General features: G+C 49.3%; 1 protein-coding gene across 4 annotated transcripts; it reads right to left on the bottom strand.

The window, feature by feature from the left end:
• Positions 1-640: 640 nt before the first annotated feature.
• Positions 641-16,330, bottom strand: LOC111846773 (selenocysteine insertion sequence-binding protein 2-like). 4 transcript variants are annotated; one of them, XM_072698295.1, is made up of 18 exons: positions 16,101-16,330; positions 11,870-12,045; positions 11,156-11,477; positions 10,935-11,070; positions 10,205-10,395; positions 10,085-10,109; positions 9,883-9,986; positions 9,226-9,345; positions 9,010-9,111; positions 8,615-8,782; positions 8,344-8,485; positions 6,548-6,723; positions 6,172-6,307; positions 5,778-5,940; positions 5,115-5,335; positions 4,838-4,992; positions 4,373-4,592; positions 641-3,803 (listed from the first exon to the last, which is right to left on the bottom strand). In XM_072698295.1, the coding sequence occupies exons 1-18, from the start codon at positions 16,119-16,121 to the stop codon at positions 3,235-3,237; spliced, it is 3,147 nt and encodes a 1,048-aa protein (XP_072554396.1). In that variant the 5' UTR covers positions 16,122-16,330; the 3' UTR covers positions 641-3,234. The 4 variants fall into 4 exon arrangements, with proteins under 4 accessions (XP_072554396.1, XP_072554399.1, XP_072554398.1 ...); XM_072698298.1 differs by having other exon boundaries at positions 9,067-9,111; XM_072698297.1 differs by having other exon boundaries at positions 10,935-11,067.
• Between the last annotated feature and the right edge of the window lie 258 nt (positions 16,331-16,588).

Here is a 16,588-nt window from a genome sequence, read left to right as displayed (position 1 = left end):
CAACATGCGCACTATTTTCTGTTGTTTATCGACATGACATTAAGGCTTAAGGAAAAACACATAAAAAGTTACATGTTATCATTGCTTTTACTGAGGTTCTCCAGTAGTTTGCTTCCAAATGCCAACGTCACGGTGGGGGCGTTCCTGTTTTACAGAAACGCCCTCTGATGGACTGCAATTGAACTCTGTTGGATTAAGCTGTTTCTCGGACAGTTGCCTTTGATGTCTTCAGCACAATGGCCTTGGCTTGGAAAGGGGCAGAGCTTGGTCCTTTGTCTGCCCTGTCACCTGATGTTAAAACAGACCCCCCATGGCAGAGAGCATATGCTAGATAACCGAACTGATATAAAACCATCAGTGCAGCAGGTGTTCAGATTCAACCTCTCTAATCTTCACCCCAGCCAGAAATTGCCCACCTGCCCACTCATTTGGATATACTCACTTTCCCTCCTTCAGTCACATGCAAAACACCAGCAACACCCCCTTACAACTTGTGTACTGAAGCTTTGGCCATTTTTTACTGTCTGTGCGCCTTGCTTACATTATTAAAACTAATAATCCCCTTTTTGGGTGCCCCCCCCCTACCCAATGAAGAGCACCCTATAATCATGTGTGAAAAATGCCAAGCAAACATACAAAGGGCAAGACAAAGACTTTTAATTTCAGAAAAAATGCATGATATACAATAACCTCCCTTTATAACAGAGCAGTTTAAATAAAGAAATCCAAACAAGCCAATAAACCCCCAGGAAAAGCCTTTTGTAAGTCAATTGTCAATTCTATTGTACTTAAAAAAGTTATTGCAAAAATGACATGGAATCACATACATAATCATTCAGTAAAAAGTGATTTTACTAAGAATGAATATCAGGGCAGCACAGTGGCTCTAAACGGTAGCATAAATTTCACACATACGGAACTGGGGTTTTTAATTCCACCTGTGTGTCTGGTCTGTCTGGAGAGGGCATCACTAAGTTGCTCACAGCATAAGACTGTGTGCACATGTGCCCTGCATTGGAGTGGCATGCCGTCGACGGTGTAGTCCAGCCTTGTGCCTTATGCTGCCTGCTAGTGGCTGCAAGCCCCCCTGCCACTCAGAACAGGGTTAGTGAATGGATGGATGGATGGATGGATGGATGGATGGATGGATGGATGGATTTTTAAATAGCAATTCTGTCAAAAATACTTGAACCAGTTTCTAAAGAAAAAAACAGTTATGGCATGAAAATCACTCCGGAAGCTCCAGTCCTTACAAAAATATTTTGAAATATAAAATCCAAAAGCAGAAGCAGAGATTTTTTCCTACATATTTCCTCATATATAAACAGACAATCTTACAACTATGTTCAATTAAAGTGTAATTTAAAAAAGATTCAATATAAACATTACAATTGTTCCTTTTCTCAGTAGAACGCCTCTTGACTGGCTTTATATTTCAAAATCAATGTTTTTTTTTTTGTAAGTAATTACTGTGAGTCAGTTTAAAGGGACACGCTTAAATGTAATATAAAGAAAAGCAATATGCTTAAAAGTTCTTCATACAGCTCGGGTTTCACATTAGGTACAAGTAGGAATGTAGTAGTATTTACATTGTGCAAATGGTGCCTTCTCGATTGTTACTGGGTAAACATTAATAAAATACAGTAACGCCAGGAATATTGTTTACACACAGGTACAGTACCATTAGTATAAAAAGGGAGACAATTCAGTTTAGTTACACCACAGTAACACACTGTCATAAAGCTGCTTATTATCACACGTTATTCAGATGTGTAAAATTCTGACTGGCTTTAAAATCTATACATTTAAAGTGCACCTTGGAGAAAACCCAGTCAGCTTTTTGACCTTAATGTTACAGGTCCCTTGATTTGTCTCAAAAGAGCAAAAGAAAAAGTGTGAGTGTATAAATCTTGCCTTATATGCTAAGAAGGGTTAGAGTATTTAGTTCTGGTGACACAAACTGCTGGTATTTCTCAGAGGCTCAGAACAATGCACAGCACATACACACCTTTCTAAAGTTCAAGGATATTCAAAAGTCTATTCATTCAAAACAAGAAAATATAGAGAAAAAAAATACGTGCAATTAATGGGAAAAAAAGCCAAATTAATTTTCTTAAGAAGTCCTGGTTGTTTAAGTTACGGTTCCTAAGGCTGTCACCAGAGCACTGCATTTAACATATTATTCAAGTCTGCGTGCTGTGCCTGGCATCTCAGAATTAATTATCTAAAATGCAGAATAAAAACAGAAAAAAGATCAATCAATGTACAGCACACTAATGTCTATCTGAATGATTTTCTAAGCCAAAGACCAGCTTGGATTCCATTTTTTTGTGGGCTAAAGTCTTACCTTTTGAGAAAAAGAGATATGAAAGTAGTATTGAAAAACAACAATTGCAGCAAAATTGTGCCACTAAATCTAGTATCGTCTGCTCAAGACATTTAAAATTGCACTGGTACATGTTACTCTTGATAATCTTCAAAATAATCTGTAAAACTATTAGTTTCGTTTTATTATAAGTTAGTAATACATGAAAATGTTTCGTACTTAAAAGTTCATTTCTGTGATTGTGACACATAACTCCTATAAAATTACATGGAATATTTGTTTTCTTACATTTGATTACCTAAACCTGTTATATGGGTCACATGTGCAAGCAATCTGTTAGCATCAATCATCTGCATTTGACATTTATGTATCTTGTGCAAAAATGAGTGCAGGTTCATTGTGGGTTAGTGTGATAAATGAGCTCCAAATTGGCCAAACTGAAGCAGGTCTGGATTTACATTTCCTTCATTTTCAGCACAGTGCCATGTGCCGTCAGTCTACTGATACACACATAACGGTAAATCAATCAGGCAGAATCAAGGAAGAGACAGGGCTCAAAACCGTCCAACTCCCACTGGAAAACAGCACAGCCTTGGTTTAGTGTCCCTTGTGGTCCAATTTAGTAGGTGCAAAGATAGTAGTTAAGACCATTAAAGAATTTCGAACTTCTCAAACTTATTTCTACAATAATTTAATAAGTTTTCAGAACGGATTATAGATCCAAAATTGCTAACAATTTTTAGATCATAGTCCACTGTGTTGATGGAGATGGTCCAGGAGAACTTCCTGAGGTAATGCAGCCCATTCCTGTATCAGGTGGGCTGTCTCAATAACTCACATGCTATGAGTGGGCGGGGGGGTGGGGGGGTGCTGGTTTTGGGTTGGACAGGGAAGTGGAGTGCAGTCTGTCAAAGGGAGCCGCCCTTGGCATCTAGCTGCTGCTCTTCATAGTCCAGCGTGGGTTCGCTAAGTTCCACCGCATCCAGCTCTTCCTCACTGGGAACACCTTCTCCCACCGCTGCATGTTCATCCTCACTGCTATTCTGGATCTCTTGTAACTGCAGGTTCTCCAGGGTCTCTGAGACCCACGACTCAATCCGGCTGCTCAGGGGTGGCACCTCCAGGGAGACGGCTCCGTGGGTATAGTCCTCCTCTTCCTCCTCCTCTTCTTCCTCCTCCTCACCCTCCTCCAACATTCCAGGCACTAGCGTGCTGGCTGTGCTTGTGATGGAGGAGCTGTGTGGGTCCCTCCCACTGCCGTCGAGGGAGCCGGTCTCTGTGCAGTGCGCCGAGTGCTGGGAGGCGCACTCCAGTGAGTCGTCTAGGCGGCCCTCCTCCCTCTCGGCCGCGAGCCCCACGCTCCTGGGCTGGCCCGGCACAGCGGTTTGGGCCGGCCTGCTGCCTGGCTCTCTGTCAGTACCGCCCTCGGCAGGCTCCTGGACGTCTGACGACTCCACCATGTTCCTCCAGTTTGTCTCTAAGGGACAATGAAGAACCACAATGATTGGCTGATGAGGGGCTGAAGCTGGCCCAAAAGAATTTAACCACAGGACTGAAGAGGTCTTAAGACAGGGGTGGCCAATCTTATCCGCAAAGGGCCGGTGTGTATGCAGGTTTTTGCTGCAACTCCCTAATTAGGTCACTAATTAGAGGACTGATTGACTGAAGATTCCAAATCCAGGCCTTGTTTTCAGTTCTCCCAGGTAGTTAGTTTAATAATTACTGATTCTGATTGGCCAGAGGCTTCACACCTGGCTTACAGGTAAAGGAAGGCTGGAAAACCAGCAGTGCTCGGACCTCGAGGACCGTGATTTGAATAATAGAGATGAATACACAGCGTAATGCTGTTTTTGTTGTAATCTGACACGTGATTCTTTTTTACTACTAGTCAGCAGGTTAGTGTTCAGTATTTTGCCTATGACCGTTGTCTAAATTTCTCACCTCAGGCGAGTGAGAAAGCTTAATTTCCCACGCTGCTTATAAGCACAAAGCTGCAGTTTCACGTCCTAAGAGGCCTTCGGTTCGGAAGGAGCACGCTTCCCTTACCGTACTCCTGCTCGTTGACCTCAGATATGGGCTCGGAGATGACGCTGCAGAAGGAGATGGCACTGGCAGCCGAGGGATTGCGCGAGTGCCCCATATGGTGAGGGAGCTTCCTGACGCTCCTCAGCGCCTCCTCGGCCTGCTCCTGCTCCAGCGCAGACACCATGTCCCGGTAGGCTTGACGGGCCTCCTCCGTCAGAGACACCAGCTTGTGGAAGAGCTCCTGAGGGCAAGAGCAGTTAAGGAACCGGGCTTGTGACTGATGAGGGTACAGGGTTAAGTCCTGCTTGGATTGAACAGAACCACATACACGCAGAAACACGAGTTAAACCAGAAGCACATCAGTCACATTCTACAGAAAGCAGCTACAAGATAAGAGAGACCGTGTAACACTTTAATAACCCTGGATATTTTGGAAAGGTGCCATTCAGGCTCGACGGCAGCAACCAAACCACCTCCCCGACTAACCTCGGCTCCGGAGAAGTTGAAGATGCCCACCACGCTGACGGGGACCAGCTTGTTGACGCAGCGGCCCAGCGCCTTGCGGCCCAGCGCGAACACAAACGGGATCTCCTGTTCCCTGGCCATGGCGATGACGTTGTACAAAGCTTCATCCAGACCTCCTGTTCACAGAGGGAGGGGTGACAGCCATGATTCCTGGTTCCAGATTACAGATAATGGGCTCCCCCCTTCACTACTGCTGCCCCAGACCCTGAGGACCGGCACCACCCAGGCTGCTCCACACCTTTAGCTTGGATCTTCTCACAGTTGGGCGAGATGATGACACACTTGATCTTGAGGAGCTTCATGTGTTTGGTGACCTCGCGGAGCCCCATGACCAGCCGGCGCTTGGACTTGGCCTTGCTGGGGTCCCGCTGATAAACACGCTCCTGAAAGCGCACCAGCTCCTGCAGGAGGAGGGTGGCGCTCTCGTCGATCTCCTTGTTCAGCACCTGGTTGCAGTACCTGAGGCACGCAGACAGGAAGACGGTCAGCGGTCGCTACGGGGCAACCCCCCGCCTGCCGTCCACTTCACATAAACGGTCGAGAGAAACCCCCGCAAACAGCCCAGGGGCCAGAGGAGGATCTGAACTTACCAGGCAGCCCACTGACCTGAGATCAGAGGACAGCCCAGATCTCTAAAAGGAACCGTGTGTTCGAAGAGGGATGCTTACTGACAGCACACCTACCGTAAGCCAATATTCCGTTTGGGGGGGGGGGGGGGGGCAAAGAGTTTGAGAAACAGATCTATAGGTCTATAAATGCTTTGAGCGGAACTTGTTACTCAAATCATTTGTACTGAGAATCGTCGGGGTGCCTCTGCCCACCAGAGAAAACAGCACAGAAGTTACGACAAAAGTGAATCGGAACCACCCACAGGGAGGCGAAAGCTTGGGACGGGACTCACTCTCGGAACCTCCGGCTGTGGATTTTGGTGATGGTGGAGGCGGCGAGGGGACTCCCTACGCCGGAGCTGGCCGGCGAGCCTTGGGACACGGGCGTGATGCTGTACGGGGAGTTCTGGCTGGCCGGGGAGAGCGAGGGCTCACTGGGCACGCTCAGACTGTGCTCTGGAAAGAGAATCAATAAATCATTATAAGATCATCATCCAGGTGCCTGACTGACAGTTTAATTCAAAGGATTTTATGTTTTAAACAGAGGGTTGTACATACATTTCAAGTAGTTCAGGTTAAATATTTTACTCAAGTGTTACTACAGAACCCTGAACTGAGACCCACACATCAGGGCCCCAATCTATACTCTACCTAAGCTAACATCAGGCGAACATCTGGCCTACTCACCGTCTGGGGTCAGGTGCTCCTGGGTCAGATCCTCAGTGAAGGACAGCGAGGAATCATCTTCCTCTTCCTCTGCTCCTGCCACGTCAGAGTCCAGAGGCGGCTTCCCCTTCTTCCCCTCCCGCTCCTTCAGGATGACCTGCGGACGCAGACGCACATGTTCATGATCGTTCCTCAACATGTTAATGGGAGCCTGAAGGCTTCCTCAGCTCTATATGTTCCATGGGTGTTAATTACTGTTGACTATTTATTTATTTGTCATTCATTATTTAAAGGGCTCATGTAACTGTAATTGCTTGCTACCCATTAATGGAGCAGAAAATTGATTTTTAAAGCAGAAGAGGGTTGCTCTGCCTCTCTGCTGCCCCCTGGTGCCTACCTTCTTCAGTGCAGTGGGCCTCTTTGCCTTGGGGATCTCCCGCTCCTTGCCTCTCTTGACCCGAGGGGCACTGGAGTCCAGGATGTTGTGAGGCGAGGTGCAGGCTTGGTTCCTGGCACTGGCACCTGAGAACTTGCCCCCGCTGTCCTTGACTGGGAGGCCAGTCAGCGTGCCGACTAGCGGAGTGACGGAATGACATCATGTTTCAAACATTCTAAATAGCTTGTATCACTATTTCAGATAAGATATTTTATTGATGAAATTCAGATTAAGAAACTGCATAAGATATGCATAAGGTGTCAAACGTAACTCCCTTTCACTGTTCAAGTTCAGTAACTTAACTACTAAGACAACTATTCCCACCGTATAACCAGTCCTCGGCTTCTTATCGACACTAACATCAGTTGCTGTCTGCTTTAAATTGATCGCCCTCTTGTAGACACCATGGCACTAAACCATTTATTAATGTTAACACAACAGGATGCACAGTTTTGCTTTGAGATTTTATTTCTGCATTTTGCACTGTCTGCAGAATTATGTCTGTAGAGTCTGCAGAACTATGGGACAAAACTGCAACAAAAAACATGGAGTTTTCAATAGTTTGAAACAACTTTTTCTTTTTTTTTTAAATGTACATGCCTAGTTTTTCAGTCTTGTTTGTTGAATCAATTGCGAGTGTAGTCAACTGTGAGCACTGGATCGTCTACCGAACCGAATCGTGGGTAGACTGTGTTAAAGGTATGCTGCAGACCAGAGTCATAACCAGGGGTGGAAAGTTCAGGTCCAGAAAGTACAAATCCAGACAAAGGTTTTGTTTCAACCAACCTGTTGGGAGTCACAGGCACTGAGTACTAAACTGGTTGGTTGAAACAAAACCTTAGTCTGGATTTGTACTTTCTGGACCTGAACTTTCCACCTCTGGTCCTAACACAGTGTCCCCTGTGATATATTTGATTTATTTGAATCTATCCTACAGAGCAGAATGCAAGTCCCTCCGGGAACGCGCCAGAGTCCCCCCCCCCCCCCCCCCCCCCCCATGGCCAAACCCACCCCACACACCAGGTCACTCTGTTTACAGCTTCCTGATTGGGAGAAAACAGGAAGTCTAAGGACAACGTCACGCAACAGTAGAGTACGGAGCAAAGCACAGATAGAAGCAGCTCGTTACTAACTCATTAAGGCAGTGGTTCTCAATCCTGTTCCTGGTGCCCCACCTGCCACAATGTTTTCATTCCAACCCGACCTTAATCAGGCTTATATGGTCCTTAATAGACTAAAGCTGCTTACAGACCGAACGCGACATGCGCTGTACTCACCGCGAGGCTTCTGCGCAAAGAGTAGGCGTGACTTTCAAAACTCTCTCCTGTCATTTTGGCTCGCGGTCAGTAGCGACGATGTATATTTCGCATTCAAAAAGATTCCACGCTTGTGTGATATAGCTGTGGGAACTCAGACACGGACAATATAAGTTTTTCCTCCATTTCGTTTTCTGTTCCCGGTTCGGTGCCTTGTTTCTATTGATCGCGAGACAATGCACAGGGTTGGAACAAAAACATTCTGGCAGGTGGGGCGCCAGGAACAGGATTGAGAAGCACTGCATTAGGGACTCGTGCCCTGGGATCAGCCTCAGGCTGTGCTGCCTACCGAGGCTCAGGAATGTAACCTCACCCCATACTTTCCATCGCTAATTAAGCCACTGGAGCCTGAAATGATGCAACCCCATTGGCCCGGAGAGTTAAGGGGCGGGACTTCCTGTGCTTTCGCTATGGCGGGACAGAGCGGCGAGCCGTGGGCACCTGTGTAGGACAGGGGCTTGGTGTTGGTCAGCTGCCGAGCCTTCATGGCCTGCTGCTGCTTCTCCAGGGCCGCCAGCATGTCTCCCAGATCCAGCTGCACTGGGGTCTTGCTCTTCTTTCCCGCCGCTTTAGACAGCGCCTCCTGCAGGCGACATGGAGGCGCTGTTCTCAGATCCACATATGACAGCACACACAGACACCCAGCAGCTCCATAAACGACCCCAACATGCCAACGGGGGGGCAGCTCCCTCCCCAGGTCCGGCCCTCCCACCTGCAGCTTCTTCTGCTCCCAGCTGATCTCCGAGTACTCCTGGGCTGTGGCCAGGGCGGCCGCCAGCGCCTTCTTCCTCTGGCTTTTGGCCCGCTTGGGCACCGAGGTGGTGATCGGTATGGGCGTCTTCACGATGCTGATGGGCGAGCCCTCTGGAAGACTGTCCAGCTGACGGGAAAGACAGGCTGGCTTCAGCAGCGCCTCCCAGGACCCGCCTCCCCAGGACCCACCCCCCCCGGCCGGTGCCCCAGGGCTGGCCGCTTTGGCTGTACCTCTGCTCCCCCCATGACATCAACCCCAAACCCATCTTGATGCAATTGCTAAACTGGACTCTGGTCCTGCCATGGTGCGACAGCCCATCCCGGCCAGTGCGGAGCTGCAGGCAGGACTCTCACCAGGCCCTTGGGGAGCTTGGGCGGGACGCATTCAGGGGTACCCCGGGGAGGACTTACTCCTCCTCCTCCTCCTGACATCAGCCCGGGAAACTCCTCTTCATCCTGGCAACAGAACACCATCTTGCATCTTGTCGAGCTAACCTGAACACTCTGCTCTCCATTTAGCTCCTAGAATAACCCCCCCACAGGGGGGCTCAGGGATGTTCTTGCTCTCACCTCAAAGTAGAGGGGCTCTGTGCTGGGCTCCGTCCCCAAAAGCAGCTTCCTCTGAGGGCCAGACCCCCTTTCTGCCACGCTGGTCCCACTGCGGCCCCCCTGCTGCACCTGGGTGTCCTGCTGAGGACGACAGGAGTCAGGGGAGGAACACGCCGCATTGGGGGGAGCCAGGGAGGAGTGTGCCGCACGGGGAAGTCGGGGGAGGAGTGCACCGGGCAGGGGGAGTCAGGGGAGGAACACGCCGCATTGGGGGGAGCCAGGGAGGAGTGTGCCGCACGGGGAAGTCGGGGGAGGAGTGCACCGGGCAGGGGGAGTCAGGGGAGGAACACGCCGCATTGGGGGGAGCCAGGGAGGAGTGTGCCGCACGGGGAAGTCGGGGGAGGAGTGCACCGGGCAGGGGGAGTCAGGGGAGGAACACGCCGCATAGGGGGGAGCCGGGGAGGAGAGTGCCACATGGGGAATTCGGGGGAGGAGCACTGCACGTGGGGGAGTCAGGGGAGGAGCACTGCACGTGGGGGAGTCAGGGGAGGAGCACTGCACGTGGGGGAGTCAGGGGAGGAGCACTGCATGTGGGGGAGTCAGAGCACTCAGTTGGAAGCTGGAGGTACAGGGTGTTTGCTCTGGACTGGCTGCCGCAAACCTCTGGAGGTGGATTACCTGTGAATAGGCTCTCTGTTCAGATGGCACTCGTCCTTCCCTGTGACAGACACCATTCCTGTCCCCCCAGGGCCTCTGGGAGGCCACACCCAGCCAGCTGACACCTGCAGAGCAACACAAACATGGGAAAAAACAGAAGTGAAACAATGCAAGCCAGAAAAAGTGATGCCTGTACATATTTCAGTGTATTTTTCAGTCTCACCCATCATCACTGCAGCCTCCACCCCCTGTAAAAATGTAAAAGAGACACATATTAACTTTGGCTATTAACAATCACTAATTACACACAAGACAGAGCCATTGCCAACACTAGGGGGCGTACCGCTGTGGCACCGTGGGAGGCAGCAGCTGCCTGGACATGCTTGGGACTGCAGTACCCGCTGTCGCTGTCAATGTCGGCCTCGCTAGCGCCCTGCTCCCCAGACGGCTCGAACCCCAGGTGCCCCACCCGCCTCCGCCGTGCCCGGCTCTTCCACGGCGACGCACTGGCCCCATCCACCGCCCCTGGTAAATCTGAGGAGTGCAGCATCGGGGGAGGGGGACACTGAGTTTACGCCCATCTCCGTCGGCCCCCACCCCGATGACGCTATATTCTTCAATGAGCGACAAATAAACCAGCACAAATGTTTCAACTGCTTGGGTTTTCTTGAAGCGTTTATGGCGGGAAACCCAGTCATCCACCGAGCTACAAAACATAAGCGGCGCGGTCACATGTCAACAGAACAGCCTATAAAGTAAAACTCATAAGGTTATAGGGTGAATACGGAGAGAATGCGGCACAGGGCGTGTGCGAGGCCACCTCAGAGTTTCTCTGAAGGGTAGGCACACGCCCCAACCGATCCTGCCCTCATCGCATCACTCCCAGAAAGCCCTGTAGCAAAATCCATTACACCCCAAGAAAAATAAACCTTTAACTGACAGTTAGGGTGCCAGAAAAGACGGGGCGTGTTGACGGCACCCTCAGCCACCGAACGACACACAGGATTAAACGGAGACTCTGCTGAGGTAGATCCCCAGGACAGACCCCCAGGACAGACCCCCTTCCCAGTTACCGGTTTGCTGAGCAGCGTCCACCAGCATGATGGCTTTGGGCCGACCGTCTGGGCTGAAGGTCGGCACCTCCTTCTGGGCCACCACGCTTCGACTCGGAGCTCTCCTGCCTCTCTGGGGCTGGTACATCGGCTGCTGCTAGAGTCCGAAGAGACCCAGATGAGGCCACAATGTCACGATGTTCTCTCGCAAGATCACCCTCAGAGACAATCTGGACGCTCACCTTGGGTAGTGCGGTCGCCCGGGAGATGGCCTTTGCCCTCTGATTGGCTGCGGGGACGGCCTGCCCCAGCGCCAAGGGGAGGTCGCCACAGTCCGTAATGACAGCACTATGTGCTGCCACCGGGGCGGCGCCATAGCCAGAGGGGAAAGACGGGTAGAAGCCCAGCAGGGGGGGGCAGGATGCAGGCACCAGGTGGTAGTAAGCATAGTCGCTGGGCACTGTGGTCTGGCCCGGGGACAGGAGGTGGTAGGCCATGTAGGGGTTGCTGTGGCTGGGGCTGGGCTGGACCCACCTGCTGTCGCCACCATACAGGGGGAGGGGCCTGGCCGGGGGGCACATCAGAGTCAGACCTCACATGGATCACACACGCTCATATCCGCAACCTCCCCTGCGCTCGTCAGCACGCAAGGCAGCTGCTACAATCACTGAGCCCAAAGCCGAGGGTCAGAAAGTGGGCAATCTCTACAAACAGCGACCCCGCAAATGTCCGTTCAACTGGCAGAAACGAAGTGGACATTTTCGCCGTGTTACTGCTCCTGCTGAGTGATTGTTTTGGCTGCCAGGCCCCGCCCACCCAGGTCCGGCCAATCAAAACAAGCACTGCCTGTGCTACGCTCCTTTTCACGGAGCTCAGGAAGCCTGCGACCAAGTCATGAGAGCAGGGAACACAGCACTGAGACACCCTCCCTCAGCAAACTGGAACCAGGGCCGTACCTGCTGGGCTGGTTCTCCTGGACAAAAGGGTAGCAGGTGATGAGATAGCTGGGAATGGGCGGGCCCTCAGGGGCAGCCCCGCCCACCTCACCAGACAGTCCCATGGCCACCAGGCTGGGGTCCAGGCCCCTCTTATCTGGAACGAAGGGCTCCACCTCGGCCGACAGCTGCACAGCCTGCGCGGGAGGAAAAACATGACCACACTAAGAAGAACATGAGACAAAAAACCTGAGATGAGGCATCATACTCAGCACAGTAGGGCGACAGCTGGAGAATCCCCACTGCATTCAACTGCAGGGAAACTGCATCCTCAGTGCTGCCCAAATACCCACACTCTCTATTTCCAAACACGTCACAAACGTCACGGTCGCATGACACAATGTGGATGAAGACAGAAACACGCGCTTCAGGAACGCGACCGTCCACATGCTTGTGTTTATTGCGGGCCGGGTCAGGCAGCCGCATGTTTACTCGCAACTCAGAGGAGTGCAAGCACCAGTTCCTGAAAGCCGGTGGCACCCAGCTTCTCTGCCTCGGACAGGCACGCCCCGCAGGGCGGCCCATCAAGGAGGGAACATCACCGCGGTGCCTCATCCGCTGGCACCCAAGGAACCTCCTACAGCGCCAATAAGCTTACGGTTCATAATCAGCAGGGATCCCAAAACTAATTCTCCAACTGTGTCAAGCAAAAAGTCTATCCAGGGTAATAAATGCCAGGCCAGGAATCTGTGTCTGATAACAGCAGCCGTGAACAGCAATAACAGCCGTGGCAGCTTTACCTGGCAAATGCGGCATCAGAAAGCATTAGCTAAATACAGTAGTAAGCGAAGCCCAACTATTTCACCTTGATGAAAAAGTTCTTTCAATTTTTCAAACATTATAGTGAAGAGGGACATGCTGTGATCAGGACAGCAAACAGAAGCTGGGAACTTCATTTGGTGGGTTAAGGTTCATTTTCAGGGGCAATGAGAATCGAGCGCGGATAGCAGATGCACAACAAACTCAAAATCCCCTCAGCGCTGCGTCACGCAAACTCCCACGGGGAAAATCCCTGCTGGAACCATTTACTGTTTACATGGTAAACATGCTGCAGAGGGACCATGTCTTTGAGAAAGGCTGCAGTCAATTACAGGGGAAAGCAAATCAGAAAATAGCCAAAAAATGCTCAACTCTTTTAAAAAAAAAAAAAAACAAAAAAAAAAAGACAGACAGCTAAATGTCGTACAGTTAGGCGAATATAATAGTAATATAATCACAAACTTTCCTAAGTCTGGTAATTAAAAACAAACATAAAATTCTTTAAATAGTCTGAATTATATTTACACAACAGCGACCATCACTGGACAAGGTGTACTGTCTGAGAAATGCTCTTGCAAAATTTGACAAGGCCCTGATTTGACAAGGAGCTCATGTTCAGGATCAGGATCAAGTTGGGGACCCTGAGGGCATCCTGAGGTGCAGGAACAAAAGCAGGGATCAGAAGGCCTACACTGTCAGGAAAAAGGGTACAGCCCTGGTACAGTTTTGTTCCTCAAGGTACAAACAACATTAATGTACCTCAATGGTACAAAAAGGTTTGATTTCTGTACCTTAAAAGGTGCATTTACTTACAGCTAGGGTACAATTGGCAGACCCTTGAGGGTACAGCCCCAGTGACGAGTAACTGTCCCCTCAAAGGTACAGATTGGTACTCTTTTCTGACAGTGTACAACAATGTCTGCCAAACCTTCCATTCAAGTTCAGTTCAGTTCTAAAGGTCATTGGTTCCTCAGAACGGACTATCAAGACCCAAGAGGTCTAACAATACCAACAATAGACAAGTGGGACAGCACACAGAAAATAACCGGCCATCCCCTCTCTTCACAAAACATTTTCAGACCACGGTGCCTTCACAAAGCCGTAGACATTCCGGAAGAGACCACCCACCCCTGCCATAACTCTCTCGCCCTCCAGAAGGCACTACAGAGCGATAAACACACACCTCCAGACTCAAAAACTGTTTATTCACTAGGGCAGGGGTGGGCAATCTTATCCAGACTGTTGTGTGTGCGGGATTTCACTGCAAATCCCTAATTAGATTACTAATTAGAAGAGTGATTGGTTGAAGAGTCCTCACACCTGGATTTGAGCAACTGACCTAAAAGTTATCCCAAAAACCTGCATACACACTGGCCCTTGGTGGATAAGATTGCCCACCCCTGCCCTAGGGCCATCACTGAAGTGAACCCTCAGAAACCCTCAGGCTCGCTTCACTTTAAACATCCGCCCATGCACCGCAACTCTCAGGCGCAGAAATATTGCACGTTATGTGCAATACTACTCATCATGCGCAATACTATGTGTAATGCAAAGTACTACCAGTCATGTGGAAGAATGCCTGCTTATGCGCAAAGCATTGTACCGTGTCCATATACTGCTTATTAAAATATTCTGCACAGCATATTCTGTTTTTTTTTTTATACAGTATATTTAATTTTTATTTTTCAAATAAAAAAAAATCTTTTATTAACAGTCATTCGAGGTGATTCACAGGAAATTTCGCTGAACTGGAAAAGTATGACAAAGCATTCTATTTATCTATTTATCCATCGGTCCGTATACAATGTACTGGAGGGTGGTTTTACCAGACTTTTTATCACCTAGGTTTTGTGGAAGTTCACTTTTTTTTTAGCTATGAGGGGCTACAAAGCGTTAGGTAAACGCTGGTGTAGGTGTAGACTGGGCCGCAGCCTGTCTGAGTACTGCGATATCCACAAAATAAGGCTGCAGGGAGCTGGAGGCACCCCCAGCACCCAAACTTCCTGAGCCCCAGTAAAATCTCAAACTAGGCTTTCAAAAATCATACTGGTAACAATGTCCCTGGTGAAATGTGAACAATAGTGGCTATTTCAGCCATGGATAATTGTTGAAATACAATGAAAAGAATGGCTATTGTCTGTACACAAAGTGCTTTAAAAAGCAACCAGACACTAAAACACTAAAAAAAAGAGAGTGTTGAGTAGCACAGCGCAAAACTACACCCTGCATAAACAGGGGTTGGAAAACGCCCCCACCTTAGTGAAAAAGCAGATCGTAAGGACAGTCGGTGGGAGACACCCGGCCGAGCGTGCTGCAGCCGTCTCGCCCTCTTTAGTCTAACCGTGGGATACACATGCAAGCCAGTGGGACTGGTGGGCTCGCCAGGGTGACGAGACACCGACCTGTAACCAGCCCAGACATCCCAAGCATCAACCTGTGAGCTGCTGATTTTTTAAATCACCCTTAAAATTATGTACAAAGATGAACCCCTATTAGATATCAGTCACAGAAGCATGATTATCGTCTTCCCGTGTCTGTCTTGGCTGCCAACTCGCAGATGAACCGCAAAGATCCCTATTACCCCTATTCATATGTAAAAAAGTTTATAAAGGTCGGGCAGTAAGGATGAAAGACAAGATAAAAACTTGTACTCTAATAATGCAGTGGGAAAAACTACCAAATATGAAATCCTGAACTGAATATTTCGAGGTACCTCTGCTTGTTACCGATCATCCATACAAAAGACACAAGATGCAAGCAGTTCTCTTTAACATACAAAGCAGAGTTGGGCAAAGCGAAGTATCGGTTACCGTAACTGGGGTGGCGGGGGTGAAACAGCCCGAGCAAGGCAAACATGTCCAAGGAATTGAATGCATGAAGTAAAACCAGTCAGACGAGCAGTACTTATGCGGCTCAACAAGTAAGACAGCAGGGGAAGTCCCTTATCAGCTGCACTTTGCCACCAAACAGATTTCTATTTAAACGTTACCTATTTTAAGACGGGAGGGAAAAAAAGGCATGACACCATGAAACACTAAGACTCATAAGACAGCTAAGACTGGCATACACGTCATGTCATTCGTAACGTTCGTGTGACTCCAGGGACTGGACATCATTTAACAGGCCCGTTACATTAGACAAAAAACATTATGCAAATATTTAAGCAGGAACTAACGAAGCATATTCTTACACATGGTTGAGTAAGAGATACTTCAGACATTATCAAGTTGCAGGCGGCGATCTCCGTACGCAAACCGAGACAGCCAACCAAACTGCCCAGTATGAAAAGGTACTGCATACTGCCCCGAAACGGCATGGTCACATACATGAGGGTGTCGTCTGCAAATTAAATAGCACCATATACCTACTCCGAATCTCCTCCTAAGCAGGCCTGCGTTAATAAACCGCCAGTACATTATATAACCCCGTATACCTTATGGTCGCCAGCGTCCATTGCAGCCAGGAGACGTGTTTCACCCCCGTTCAGTGGCCTGTGAGTCAGGTTATTATTCTGACCATGGTCAGATCCGCATTGTTTCGGTGTAGCCAATAACTCAGCTGCGACGTGCTGCTACGCAGATCCAACACTTGCGATCTGTCACTGCTGTACACATAGGCTGTACACAACGAAACTAGGAGGCGGATCCGCTACGGCGGCCCGGGAGGCTCCAAAAGAACGGATCCGCTACGGCGGCCCGGGAAGCTCAAACCGGACTGACCCACTGGGCGACGAGATTGCGTTATGCTTCGATTCAGCAGGACGGCCCCCATTTATTGATGGTACGCATCAGAGGACTTCATTACATTTACACAACTTCCCAATTTTACAGTCAATTATTTCTAAAAAAAAAAAAAAAACAACAACAACATATATAGTTTCATTGTGCACTAGGAATGTGATCACAACGGGGGCAGGCACTG

Source organism: Paramormyrops kingsleyae, chromosome 13 (assembly GCF_048594095.1).
Source record: "Paramormyrops kingsleyae isolate MSU_618 chromosome 13, PKINGS_0.4, whole genome shotgun sequence".
NCBI classification, from domain to species: domain Eukaryota; kingdom Metazoa; phylum Chordata; class Actinopteri; order Osteoglossiformes; family Mormyridae; genus Paramormyrops; species Paramormyrops kingsleyae.
This window is presented reverse-complemented; position numbering and strand designations above follow the sequence as displayed.

Bases quoted from the DNA above. Each gene is read 5' to 3' on its own strand.
- LOC111846773 (XM_072698295.1), bottom strand. From the start codon at position 16,121: ATGGACGCTGGCGACCATAAG. The intron at 12,046-16,100 runs GTATACGGGGTT...CCTCCCGCGCAG, and splicing joins TGGACGCTGGCGACCATAAG to GCTGTGCAGCTGTCGGCCGA. The intron at 9,346-9,882 runs GTAATCCACCTC...TGTCGTCCTCAG, and splicing joins AACAGAGAGCCTATTCACAG to CAGGACACCCAGGTGCAGCA.